Source organism: Chlorocebus sabaeus, chromosome 5, assembly GCF_047675955.1.
Source record: "Chlorocebus sabaeus isolate Y175 chromosome 5, mChlSab1.0.hap1, whole genome shotgun sequence".
NCBI lineage: Eukaryota > Metazoa > Chordata > Mammalia > Primates > Cercopithecidae > Chlorocebus > Chlorocebus sabaeus.
In genome coordinates this window covers 65229210-65243514 of record NC_132908.1, presented here as the reverse complement: position 1 = coordinate 65243514, position 14305 = coordinate 65229210, and the positions used below count along the sequence as shown (strand labels likewise).

Here is a 14305-nt window from a genome sequence, read left to right as displayed (position 1 = left end):
CTACCCAGATGCCCCATCCACCATTGTCCACTGACCAACTGCCCAAGGCCCTCAGCTATGAAACCCACCATCACCCAGACACCCCCTCTTCTCTCAGCCACAGATACCTCACCAACATCCAAAAGATGCCTCACCCTGCTGTCACCCACTAACAGACTCACCCAATCCATGCCACAGATTCATAGCTAACATAATGGCTTTTGAAGGGCAGCCAGATTTCTGTTCATGCCTTCTATATATTTTCCCTGAGCTGATGTATGATACACCAAGGCAAGACTGAGGGTCAAAGAGAAAACCCAGGCTTCCTTTCTACACCTAAAGAGCTCCACCAACTGAGAAAAAGACTGGCACAGTGGCCGGGCACGGGGGCTTACACCTGTAATCCCAGGACTCTGAGAGGCTGAGGCAGGCAGATCACCTGAGGTCGGGAGTTTGAGACCAGCCTGACCAACATGGAGAAACCCCATCTCTACTAAAAATACAAAATTAGCCAGGAGAGGCCAGGTGCGGTGGCTCATGCCTATAATCCCAGCACTCTGAGAGGCCGAGGTGGGCAGATCACCTGAGGTCAGAAGTTCAAGACCAGTCTGGCCATGGTGAAACCCCGTCTCTACTAAAAATATAAAAAATTAGCCGGGCATGGTGGTACACGCCTGTAATCCCAGCTACTCAGGAGGCTGAGGCAGGAGAATTGCTTGAACTCAGGAGGCAGAGGTTGCAGTGAGCCGAAATCGCACCGTTGTGCTCCAGCCTGGGCAACAAGAGTGAAACTCTCTCAAAAAAAAAAAAAAAAAAAAAAAAAAAAAAATTAGCCAGGTGTGGTAGCACATGCCTGTAATCCCAGCTACTCAGGAGGCTGAGGCGAGAATCACTTTAATCCGGGAGGCGGAGGTTGCAGTGAGCCGAGATTACACCATTGGACTCCAGCCTGGGCAACAAGAGCTAAACTCTGTCTCAAAAACAAACAAAAAAAGACTGGCGCAGAAATGAACTGCCCCTCAGCATGGTCAGCATCACCTTGGAGTACACGACACTCACTCGCTAGGCTAGAGGCTTGTGCCAAAACGCTTTGCAAGAGAAGAGATGCATCAAGCCTGTAATCCCAGCACTTTGGGAGGCCGAGACGGGCAGATCACAAGGTCAGGAGATCGAGACCATCCTGGCTAACACGGTGAAACCCTGTCTCTACTAAAATAAAATACAAAAAACTAGCCGGGCGAGGTGGCGGGCGCCTGTAGTCCCAGCTACTCGGGAGGCTGAGGCAGGAGAATGGCGTAAACCCGGGAGGCGGAGCTTGCAGTGAGCCGAGATCGCGCCACTGCACTCCAGCCTGGGCGACAGAGCGAGACTCCATCTCAAAAAAAAAAAAAAAAAAAAAAAAAAGAGAAGAGATGCAAAGAAGAGTTTCCAGAAGCAAGTCGGTAGGTGGAGAAAACGAGCATGTGCAAAGGCAAAATGTGTGGAGGCATGAAAGAGCGTGGTCTTTTTGGAGGTTGATGTAGAATGCCTAGAGGCCCAGGACAAGCTGTGTGAGAAGAGGGTGCTGGGAAGAACCTGCATGCAAGGCCACACTGTGGAGTCTGAACAAACACAGAGTCAGCTGTGGCTTTGAGGTAAGGGCCTGACAGGATTTGACACCAGTCTGGAGGGCAAACTAGAGGAGGGGAGGCTAGGGTGTCAGGGAAAGGCTAGACAAGAAGTCCATCTATCAAAACGAGGCTGAGGAAAGGGAAGATGACACTACTTTTTTTTTTTTTTTTTTTTTTGAGTCAGAGTCTCGCTCTGTCGCCCAGGCTGGGGTGCAATGGCACAATCTCAGCTCACTGCAACCTCTGCCTCCTGGGTTCAAGCAATTCTCCTGCCTCAGCTTCCCGAGTGGCTGGGACTACAAGCACATGCCACCATGCCCAGCTAATTTTTTTTTGTATTTTTAGTAGAGACAGGGTTTCCCCATATTGGTCAGGCTGGTCTCGAACTCCTGACCTCAGGTGATCTTCCCGCCTCAGCCTCCCAAAGTGCTGGGATTACAGGCGTGAGCCCTGCGCCCAGCTGGACACTATGTTCTTTTACAAGGCCTTGACTTCTCTAATTCTTCGGTTGCCCCAGGGAGGCACAATACATGGACTGGTGTGTGAAAACCAGTAAAAAGAATGAACAGGACAAAACTCTTTTATTTTTCATCCTTCTCTGTGTTCATGTGGCAAATATTTATTGGATGACTATTATACCCCCGGCCCTGGGGACAACACCAGTTATAGGGTGAGTGGAAGAGAAATCAGGATACTTTCTTCTCAGGTATCTTATGTCATAGAAGCCATGGAGATCGTTTCAAAATTGGCAAGTGGTCAGCATCACTTGCTTCAGAGGTCCAATAGGATGAGGACTACAGACAGGCTAAGAAAGAGATAGCCTTAATAAGAATATTTTTCAGGTAGTAGAAGCCAAACTGTAACAGGTAGGAAAATGAATGAAAGTTGAAGCACAGACTGCTGTCTCACAAGTGCATCCAGGGCGAGGCATGGTGGCGCATGCCTTTAATCCCAGCTACTCGGGAGGCTAAGGTGGGAAGATCACTTGAGACCAGGAGTTTGAGACCAGCCTGGGCAACATAGTGAGACCCCAATCTCTAAAAAAAAAATTAATTTAAAAATAAAAAGAAGTACATCCAGTAAGTGGGAAGAGGGCAGATGTGAAATGCTATTTTGTGACTCGCCTAAGTGGAGAGGAGAGAAGCTCATGGAGAGCTGGTCTCCAAGTGAGCACCCACCAAAGAGAAGGGCCAACTGATGAAGCAAACTGCTGAAGAGGGGAAGCGCTGGAACCCTGAGCCCAGGTAGGGTCTGCCAGGAAAGGCACACCTGCTCCTTCCTCTGCAACAACAGGAAGGACCAGCGCGCTTACTGATGTCTGCACAGAGAGGAGATCAGGAGACCTGATGGCCTCGGCATTTTCTGGGAAGTGAGGGGAAAAGTCTTTCTGTACACAGCACCAATACCTGGTACACAGCAAGTGGTATTATGATTTACTGAAGAAATGAATCCCGGGGCTACAGCATAACCCACAAGGAGCCTAGAATCTGGTCCCTGCCTGAGTCACCACTCCAAGCTGTTGCCTTTCTCCCCTATACCTTTCATCAATCTGTCCTCATCTCAGATGGAAACATGAGCTACCAGTACATAAACATGAGCTACCAGCACATAAAACATGAGCTACCAGCACACAAAATATGAGCTACCAGCACACAAAATATGAGCTACCAGCACATAAACATGAGCTATCAGCACATAACATGAGCTATCAGCACACAATCTGTCCTCATCTCAGATAGAAACATGAGCTACCAGCACACAGATGTGCTACTTGCACAAAGGCAAGTACATGCCCACATATCAAACACACACACGCACACACACACACACCCCATATGCCCATGAGAAGAAGGGAAAAAAGAACTCTTACCCCGAAGCCCCAGGGAATGAAATATTGTGGTCTACTATCAGTGACACAGAGACACAGTACCTTGATGAAGCAAAGATGGATGCATTGAGGCCCCCAAAGCAGGACAGGGCAACAGCAATGGGGATGGTCCAGCTGAACATGCCAAACGTCTGGTCAGCAAATGTCTGGGGGCAGGGCAGAGAAGAGGCACTTAAACAGGACAGGGTTTCATAATCCTCCTGCATCTACGATCTCGGAACAAATGCAATCACTGCTCAGCAGCCCACCCTCTGGCCTAGACTCATGACCTCATCCTGCAGAGCTGAGGAGAGTGCAGTAAGAGAGACTGAGCTGTGCAGGGTGGCTCAGCATCATGAGATGATGAACAAATGGGGATCCCAAGAGACTCACCACAGCCACGGCATCACTGCTAAGGACATCTGAAATGTTCAGCACTGTGTAATAGGCCACATTTGTCAGGATGTAGATGAGCGTCACAATTGGCATAGAAATCCCAATGGCCAAGGGCAAATTTCTGTCAGGACAAGTGAGAAAGGACTACCTAGAACCAACTTCTCCTTGGGAATAAAGTTTATCAAGTCTCCACTAGGATTTTCCTAACATTTCACAGTTCACTGGCCTCTGAGTCTTTGAGGCAGGCTCACCTTCCCCTTGACCCTGGGCTCTTTCTACTGAAAAAGAGAACTTTCTCTGTGAAGATAGCTCATGATCAATATTTGATCTTTGTCACAGTAGGGCCAGTGGGTCCCATTGGGTTTCATAATCCTCCTGCATGTATGATCTCAGAGGAACAATGCAAGGAACAGTGTCCTGGGGACTAGATGCCAGGCTGGGGACCCAGCTGGCCAGAATAAGTTTTGGTTCTGTGGGCTGTAGTGTCAGCACCACAGTGCAAGGTCTAATTCCTTTGCCCCAGCTGGGCCTGCTGCTCCCCACTGAAGGTTCAAGGTCCTAATTCCTTAGCCCCAGCTCGGCCTGCTGCTCCCCATTGAAGGGCCTCTCCTCTAGGAAGGACCCTATGTATCCTCCAGTGTGAACATAAGGACAGGGAGCCAAAGGCTTTCCCACCTTCACTCACTCCCATTCTAGCCCTCAGCCCCTCCTAGCTGGAGAAGGGGGAGTAGGGAGAAGAGGGGAGGAGAGTCGGAGGGAGGAGGAGAAGGATGGGGGCAGCCACGCCCACTATCAGCAGGAGTTCCAGCCAAGCTGGGGAGTGAGAGAGTGATCCCGCCTTTACCTTTCTGGGTTTTTGATTTCTTCTGTTACAAAATTAAGGGTGTCCCAACCTGAGTAAGAGAAGAGGGCAGAGTAGAGGGCAAGAGAAAGGTTTCCCATGTCCCAGGAGGAACCCTCAAAGGCGTCCTGAAAGTGCTCAGAGTGTCCTGTGGGGGCAAAGGCAGGTGAGGGGTTCAGAGAGAAGGAACAGGCCAAAGAAGAAAGGAGGAGATGGGAGGTGTAAGAGAAAGATATGAAAGGAGAATAGGGAAGAGGAAGGGAAGATGAAAAAAAGGAGGAATGGGGAGGAACAAGAAAGAAAAAACAAGAAGGTAGGGGAAAGAAAAAAAAAAAAAAACATAATTTAACACCAAAAGATCAGCAACCACTAGCTCCCTACACTTTACCACACCACCCACTTCCTCAGGAAAGCTCCATTCATCTAATAAAACTAGACAATAAAAAACCAAAGACATTCCTGGCTGCCCTCTGATGTGACAATACTTCTTCCAAAACCCTAAGGAATTTCCATTTCCCGCAAGTGATCTCACAGCAAGCCCCAGCTCTTCTACCTATTTATGTCAAGAACCCGTTTCACAGGAAGGAGTCATTTTTCATCGAAAATTAGACCTTCCTGTGAAATACCTCTCCTGGGCCAGACTACTACAGAATTTGGTCAAATGGGTTTATCAGCCTCATGGGAAGGACTCTCTGCTGCTCTACTTGCGGTGGCTATGGTTGCATGGGGGAGATCACATGCTATAGAGGAACTGAGACCTTATCTTTCACTAGGCCTGGGCCACCCCTACCCTTTGGGGAGCCAGCTCAGGTCCAGACGCCTGTCATTCTCCTCAGAGGTCTCAGAGACTGCAGACCCAAAAGCCCAGGGGACAGCACCCAGCTACCCAGGACAGAGACCCTCTGGACACACTGGGGTTTTTAACAAGACCCAGACTTCTAAGGAACCCCATTGTCATACCCTGAAGAAAGCCTAGACCCAGCTCTCATGTGGTAAAATGAGCTGGTTATGCAGCAAGAGAAGAGAAAATAGAGACCCCTGTCCTCAGGGGTGTCCATCCTCATACACAGCAGTGGTTCCCTAAGGAACAGATCTTCAGGGGAGGATTACTCAAAATGCAATTTGACCCCAGGATGCTCCCGAGCCTCCAGGAACATCCATGTGGCTAGCTCTACTAACTTGATATAAGTACACGGGCTAGACCAGCAGCCCGAGAATCAACAATGGCAATTCTATTTTTCTTTTTCTTTTTTTTTTGAGATGGAGTTTTGCTCTTGTTGCCCAGGCTGGAGTGCAATGGCAAGATCTCGGCTCACTGCAACCTCCGCCTCCCGGGGTTCAAATGATTCTCCTGCCTCAGCTTCCCAATTTCCTGGGATTACAGGCATCTGCCACCACGCCCAGCTAATTTTTTGTATTTTTAGTAGAGACAGGGTTTCTCCATGTTGGCGAGGCTGGTCTCGAACTCCTGACCTCAGGTGATCCACCTGCCTCAGCCTCCTGGCCTCCCAGAGTGCTGAGATTACAGGCGTGAGCCACCACACCCAGCCCAACAAGGGCAATTCTTTTTTTTTTTTTTTTTTTGAGACTGAGTCTTGCTCTGTCACCCAGGCTGGAGGACAGTGGCACAATCTTGGCTTACTGCAACTTCCACCTCCTGGTTTCAAGCCATTCTCCTCCCTCAGCCTCCCTAACTAGCTGGGATTACAGGCGCACACCACCACGCCCGGCTAATGTTTTTATTTTTAGTAGGGATGGGGTTTCTCCATGTTGGCCAGGCCGGTCTCAAACTCCTCACCCGCTGATTCACCCGCCTTAGCCTCCCAAAGTGCTGGGATTACAGGCGTGAGCCACCGCGCCCGGCCAAGGGCAATTCTTAAAAGCACAGCTTCTTAGACTCCAAACCAACCAGAATGTGATCCAATAGATTTGAGATTAGGGTCTCAGCTCCCCCAGCCGGGGAGCTGTGTACAATCACTAGGACTGATGACCCAGAGAACTAGGCTGTGAGATGATTGAGATATCTGTGGCTAAATACACCTCAAGACCTCTCCAGGGCTCATGAGATCTTGGTAGGCCTATTACCCTCACTGCCAGTCCTCTCTGATCCAGGAACGAAAAGTTTTCTAAAGCCAACATGCAGGAAAGACACTGCCAATTTCACAACATTTTAATATTTTTCTGAGAGCTGACTTGGGGAGGGATTGTTGAATACAAGTTCAGATGAAAAGTAAAGGCTGCAAAATAACCACCCATTTCCATACCCCACTTTCCACTCCATATCCCCTGCCACCTGTCTCAAGGAGGGCCCAGTCTTCCTACTTGTAGCTTGGCAGTCACAGACCACAAATAGGAGCCACTGTATCCCCACAGATCACTTTTATGACCCAATCATGACCCAAGCTTCAGGAGCTCCTAGGCCTTTGGCTGGCTTCCTGCAGTGCTCCCAGCCTCCACCAAAGGAAACCAGCCCTGAGGGAGAGGCTGACTCATGTCCACTTGGCCAAGCCAGCCTGGCCCAGAAAGCCCAGAAAGAAATCTACTCCCATCTCTTGCACTCACTGACACATGCTAGCATGTACATAGAAACAGCTGAGCAGTGAAGCTAACAGAGTCCCCATGTCCTCCTCAGGGAATCCAGAGGAACTCCTGGTGGTACCGCCCCTTCCCACCACTTACCCTGGCACAGTTTAACAAGGCCCATGACAATGATGGCAATGAGCGCTACGACCTTGGCGTAAGTGAACGTGTCCTGCACACGTGTGCCCCACTTGACATAGGCACAGTTCACAAATGTCAGCAGGCCTAGGAGGAAAACCACAAAGTCACTGGTAGGCTTGAGTTGAGGGCACAGGGGCCCAACCCCTCTTTACAGAGAGCACCACTTTCTGCCCTTCCTGCCTAAGGCAGAGGGACCAATAGACCAGTCAGAACAAGGTGAACTGGCAAGTGAGGGGACACCCTGCACCCGCCTCAGCTGACAGCACACAGGCACGTCCATCACTACTGGCAATCGAGGATACGAAGGCATGCGTGAATACATACTTATGCATCCTGATGGCCAGCACCATTTCTGGGAATCCCCCCCAGGCCCAGGGATGGGTGATTTCACCCACTCTTTCCCACCCAGACTCCCAAGGTTCCAAACCACAGGAGACATAAGACCTCTTCATGGCCAAAAGAAACACATCAGTAAGTGAGGTGAATTTGAATGCAGATGGCAGGTTACCTAAGAAATTAGAGAGACAGTGTTTTGCATGTAAGTGTAAAAATGAGGCCAGGTGCAGTGGCTCACACCTATAATCCCAGCACTTTGGGAAACTGAGGCAGATGGATCCTGTGAGCCCAGGAGTTAGAGACCAGCCTGGGCAACATGGAGAAACCCTGTCACTACAAAAAATACAAAAATTAGCTGGGTGTAGTGGTGCACACCTGTAGTCCCAGCTACTCAGGAGGCTGAGGTGGGAGGGTCGCTTGAGCCTAGGAGGTTGAGGCTGCAGTGAGCTGTGCACTCCAGCCTGGATGACAGAGTAAGACCCTGTTTCAAAAAAAAAAATTAAAAAAAAGAAAGAAAGAAAGAAAAAAAGTCTGTTATATGCCTGAAAATTTCACATATACCTCTGCATCAATTCTCACGACTCCAAAATACAGATATTCCTATTCCCATTTTATGGATGAGGAAACTGAGGCTGAGAGAAGCTAACTACCATTTCTAAGTTCACATTCCCAAGCCCACTGATCACTTCCACCCTCATTCCTACCCATACCTCCCAATTCTCAATGAAGTCCATGGAGAAGCGCACCCACTAGGGTACTCCCTAGGCTCACGTGGCCTTAAGTTCTAGCTCCTCACACACCTCAGTGACATCTGGGCCCTGTGCTGAGGGCCCTGGCACTTTGCTCCTGCTAAACAATGACTGCTCTGATCCATAGGGAGGACATAAGAGCAATATCCAGCAGGAAGGAACGCAGTGACATCTGTAAGTACTGCCTCTAGCATCCAAAAATAGAACTTTTATGTGCACCTCAAATCTTATTACAAAATCTTTTGGGCCCATCTCTAGGCCAACTCCACTTACTCCTACCCACTTTGCACTCTCTCCTTCAGCCAGACTCTCTCTCTTATTCGTACCAGACATACACGTAAAAAGAAATGTCCTCCCCTCCTCTTCCTGCCACAGCTAACAGCAACTCCCACTTTCAAGGTCTAGTTCAGCCCCCGCTTCCTCTTCCTCTGTAAACCTTCTCTAAATACACCAGCCAGCCCCTCTCTGAGCTCTTTGTCTCCTGAACCACATGGCATTCCTGCTTCTTAGCACAGCTTAGTGTCTATGCTATCGTCACGTAGACACCTGTCTCAAATCTCTCCCTCAGGTGACTGGGTCATGCTTCTCCCAAGATCACAAATTCTCAGAAGGCAACAGCAGTATATCATTTTATTTTCTTTCTTCCTCGTTTTTTTTTTGTTTTTTTTTTTTTTTGAGACAGGGTCTTGCTTTGTCACCCAGGCTGGAATGGGCACAATCACAGCTCACCACAGCCTCGATCTCCAGGGCTCAAGTGACCCTCAGCCTCCTATTAGCTAGGACCACAGGTGCACACAACCACACCCAGCTAATTAAAAAAAAAAAATTAGAGACAGGGGTCTCGCTATGTTCCCCAGGCTGGTCTGGAACTCCTGGGCTCAAGCAGTCTTCCTGCCTCAGCCTCCCAAAGTATTAGGATTACAGGCATGAGCCACTGAACCTGGCCATGTTGTTTTCTTAAGCTCATCACCAAGCAAAGAGGGGTACTGATAAACTCTGGTTAGAACCAAGGTGGTAAGATTTTCACTTTAACTTCCAATTCCCTGGGGCAAGGCAAATTGTCAGAAAGTTGGATATTCTTCCATTCAAATGGAGAGAAGTGCCTACGGCCAGCCTGTGAAAATGAACACAGGTGGCAGGTGGCAGGCTCAATGGCTTCAAAGAGCTTTCACTCAGTACACTGGCAAGTAACACAGGTGCTTACTAGTCAATCATGATGTGGAAGTAGGGGGACAGGGGTCAAATGGGAGGGGAGAAGAAGCCCAAAGAAATGCATGCTGCTGGCAGGTCTTCCCAGGACCCTACCCTGATGATCAAAGCTACCGGTATGGGGTTAAGCCTCAATCAGCTAACATACGGATTACCTAGTTAATAGACATCAGTAATCCATAGGCCCCTGTACAGTACAGTAGCCATGTTTTGAAGTACCTGCCCAGCTCCTTCTTGGGAATTGCTCCCCCTTCCCTATCATGACTGATGGAGCCAGACACTGGACCCAAGTTGACTCTGTTATATTGCCTCTCCCAGAAACACAGAATTGGAATACCAAGAAACTGAATCTAATAGTAATGGACAGAAGGGTCAGGAGCTATAGCAAGTCAAAGTCACATACAAGCCCTTAGTAACAAAGGGACAGAAACCATAAGTAAGTAGAGGAAGGAAGCAGGACCACAAAAAGAAGCAGAAGTGGGAGGGCATGCAGCTTAGACAAAAAGACTGACGGGGTCGGGGCAGCGTTGCACACCTGGAGTCCCAACTGTGTGGGAGGCTGAGGTGGGAGAACTGCTGAACCCAGGAGTCCAGGCCTATAGTGTACTGTAATAGCGTCTGTGAATAGTCACTGCACTCCAGCCAGGGCAACAGAGTGAGAACTTGTCTCTAAAAAAAAAAAACAAAAACAAAAAAAGAAAGACGAGAAAATACACAGAAGACAGAGACGGGGTGAGAGATAAGAGACAAGGAGGCAGAGACAGAGAGAAGAGGACAAAAGGAGAAAGACACAAAAAGGTAGAAATACAGATGGAGAAAGAGACTGACAGTATCCTGGCAGTGCTAACTGTGCTTCTTGTTTGCAGCTCCAAGGGGAAGAGAAGCTGATGCACTCCTCAGACCCACTAACAGGCAGTGGGTCTCACTTCTGATCCTTCTCCTTCCCTCTATCTTGCTGTAAGTGTCCTACAGGTTTGGTCTCTCTGCACACAGGTAAATATTACACACAGTGGAAATTCAACAACTGTGTGCTAAACTAATGAATGAAGGCAACTGTTTGTGGAAATGCCTACAGAGTCCATTCCAGTAGACCAGCTGGAAGGATACAAAAGCACCTGGTGAGAGTGGCTCCTCTGGGGAGAAAGACTAAAGCTGTAGAGAAGGAGGGAGACTTTTTCCACTGTGTGCCCTTATGACTGGTTTACCATGAACATACGCCTCTTTCTAGATAAAAATAAAAATAGTTCGTGCTCACTTCAGCAGCACATATACTAAAATTGGAACAATGCAAAGATTAGCATGGCCCCTGAAACATTTTAAAAGAATTTGTTTAAAAATAAAAATTGTTCATTAGCAACAATGTAGCACCAGAAGGCAGAGCCAGGGCAGTGTGAAGTTAGGAGGCACCTAGAGCACAAAATTTAAGGAGGCACTCATTCTCAGGGGACCACATACAGGAACCTGAGAGTGAGTACGCCCTTCAACGCTGGCCCCAGGCATCTCGCTTGCCTCACCCTATTCTCAGCCCTGCCAGAGAACAGAGAGCTCCTAGAACAGTCTGTCAAGCAGAAGCCAAGTCTCTTGACTGTTCTCCTGTTTCTAATTAAGAAACAAAATTTCACCATCTGATCCTTGCTCCTTTATTGCTTCCTAGAACTCCCAGCCCCTCTAGCCTTACCATAAACTATCAGAGTTCAAACAAAGTCAACAGCTGGGCCTTAAAGCCAGATGCTAAGATTCAGCTACCACAGTTAAAACCTTCCCTCTTCTCCTGATCTCATTTCCTTGCTGGACAAGCCTGCACCAATGAGCGTGGGACCTACATGAGGGTCTTCAAGGCTCTCTAGGAGCTTATTGCTGAGAAAGGAGAACTCAAATGGCAGATCCAGACTGAAAGCCAAAGCAGAAACAAATCTCCAAAGTCTCTGTGGCACAGATGGCTAGTTATCTTCCTCTATCTGTTCTTCCCTTTTTCCTTCGTAATAGAAATTTTAGCTGAAGTCATGTCTGTCCAAAATAAAGCTGACGTGTCCTAGCCTCTCCTGCAGGTAGGTATAGCTGTGCAACCAGGTTTTCTCCTGGGATGTACGCAAACATTTCATATAAGACCTCAGAAAGTGTCTTTAAATGAGGGAGGCAGTGTCTTTGTCCTTCCTGTCAGTTACAATGCAGACATGACAGCTAGAGCTTCAGTAACCATCCTGGACCATCCTGGACCACCGGCTAGAAGTCACAGGCTGAGGATGGCAGAGCAGGAAGACAGAAGGAATGAACCTGACTCCCTGAAGAACTGAAGTCATCCAACCCACACTGCCTCCTTTTAACATGTGAGAGAAACAAACATCAACATGTTTGAGCCATGCTGCTAAAGGTTTTCTGTTGTCTGAAACCCAAGTTAATAGTGAATAACATATGCACCCTCTGGCAGAACTGTGCCTTTCATACTCTCTTTCTGATGAGGAGATGGCCTGGCAATCTGAAGCTGTACTCCCAGCTAAGCTGACAGTAGTCACAACTCTCTTTTCCCACAGGCAACAGAAAGCGGAGGGAAACCTTCCAATTCCTCCCAGACAGGCTGAGTGTTATAAAGGGGCATTCAAGGACAAAGGAGTGCAACCCTAAACAAAAAATAATTTTAAAAATGTGGAAGAAAGGCCAGGCGCGGTGGCTCATGTCTGTAATCCCAGCACTTTGGGAGGCCAAGGCGGGTACATCACAAGGTCAAGAGTTCGAGACTAGCCTGGCCAGTATGGTGAAACCCCGTCTCTACTAAAAATACACAATAATTAGCTGGACATAGTGGCGTGTGCTAATTAGTCCCAGCTAATCAGCAGACTAAGGTAGAAGAATCGCTTGAACCCAGGTGGCAGAGGTTGCAGTGAGCCAAGATCACGCCACTGGACTCCAGCCTGGGCAACAGAGTAAGACTCCGTCTAAAAAAAGAAAAAATGTGGAAGGAAGAAAGGCAGGGTAGGGAGGGGACAACTACAAGACATTCAGGAGTGAAATGTTCTCCAACACTCTAGGGAAGGTAAACCCTTCCAAATGGGGATCCCAGAATCAGTAGCTACCTCCTGGGATGTATATAAATATGTAATGTATGTATCTTTTTTAAAAGTATTCTTGCCTGGCGCAGTGGCTCATGCCTGTAATCCCAGCACTTTGGGAGGCTGAGGCGGGCAGATCACCAGGTCAGGAGATCGAGACCATCCTGGCTAACACGGTGAAACCCCATCTCTATTAAAAATACAAAAAATTAGCCGGGTGTGGTGGTTGGCACCTGTAGTCCCAGCTACTTGGGAGGCTGAGGCAGGAGAATGGCATGAACCCGGGAGGCGGAGATGGCAGTGAGCAGAGATCATGCCACATAACTCCAGCCTGGTCAACAGTGCCAGACTCCGTCTCAAAAAAAGTAAAATAATACAAATAAATAAATAAAACTATCCTTGTTTTTCTGTGTGGTTTTTTGTTTTATTTTGTTTTTTAAGAGACGAGTTCTTGCTATGTTGCCCAGGCTGGTCAGGAACTCCTGGGCTCAAGTGATCCTTCTGCCTTGGCCTCCCAAACTGCTGAGATTACAGGCATGAGCCACTGAGCCTGGCCAGTGTCTTCGTTTTTAATTACACAAATACATTTAGTCCCATTATGAAGACATTCAAACTATATATATAGGGTTGGAGTCTTGAAGCAACTATGATCAAGACCTAGTCCTCCCTAGGTCCATATCACTCTCAGAACATGAAAGCTGTCTGTCCATAGCAACTAGCCAAAATGAGGAGTGTATCCTTTCTACTGAGAACTCTGACCAGGCCTGGGTCCAAGACAGCAAGAAACCATGGAAACAATGGATACTCAGGGATCATACAGTGTTTCTTCTTCCCTCCAGTCTCATCCTTCTCAGTCTCCCTCCTTCTCTTCCTCCTGCTCACTGTCACCCTTGCCAAACAAACCCCCGCTGAGCTTTGATGCTGCTGTGTCAGCAATGAACTACTTCCATGTTGAAATCTTCAAAGCAAATACTTTCCATTGATGTGTATGAGCCTACACAAGAGGGAGGATCCTGAGGTCAAAGCCCACAAAGATAAATGGGCTGAGAATACCTAAGCCAGAAACATCACCCTTCTGCAGCCAAATCAAGTACTCATAATACTTGGCACCTGGGTTACTGTGAATCCTGCTGGTCACCTAGGCAAAGAGGAGACCCTGTGTACCTACCTCAAGAACGAATATTTCTCCCCATTCGTCCCACAAGTGAGTATGAGCCCCTAAACTTCCTGAGTTCAGTCAGCAGCCTGCGGCCCTGCCTCACCACATTCCAAAACCCCAGAACACATATGAACAGAGTGCACCCTTAAGACAGAGTTTCTCAACCTCAGCACTATTGACATTTTAGGCCAGGTAAGTCTTTATTGTGAGAAGCTGTTCTATGCATGGCGGTATGTTCAGCAGCCCCCGTGACCTCTGTCATTAGAAGCAAAAAGCAGGCCGGGCGCGGTGGCTCAAGCCTGTAATCCCAGCACTTTGGGAGGCCGAGACGGGCGGATCACGAGGTCAGGAGATCGAGACCATCCTGGCTAACCCGGTGAAACCCCATCTC

At 48.3% G+C, this 14305-nt stretch overlaps 1 protein-coding gene and 1 non-coding gene across 25 annotated transcripts in view; one reads left to right on the top strand and one right to left on the bottom strand.

Moving 5' to 3' along the window:
- Positions 1–14305, bottom strand: part of SLC7A6 (solute carrier family 7 member 6) — a 41474-nt gene that overhangs the window by 7321 nt on the left and 19848 nt on the right. For all 24 annotated transcript variants that reach the window (XR_005243820.2, XM_073015515.1, XM_038007993.2 and 21 more), the window contains 4 exons: positions 7373–7498; positions 4697–4841; positions 3850–3973; positions 3520–3623 (listed from right to left, as the gene is read on the bottom strand). Coding sequence is in view for 23 of the 24 variants with exons in the window: in XM_073015515.1 (XP_072871616.1) it covers positions 3520–3623; positions 3850–3973; positions 4697–4841; positions 7373–7498 (499 nt within the window). In the remaining variant the exon portion in view is untranslated. The remainder of the gene's footprint in view (positions 1–3519; positions 3624–3849; positions 3974–4696; positions 4842–7372; positions 7499–14305) is intronic.
- On the top strand, positions 10956–11059 carry LOC119627829 (U6 spliceosomal RNA). Its single transcript, XR_005244050.1, has one exon. It is a non-coding gene; the product is annotated as a U6 spliceosomal RNA (small nuclear RNA).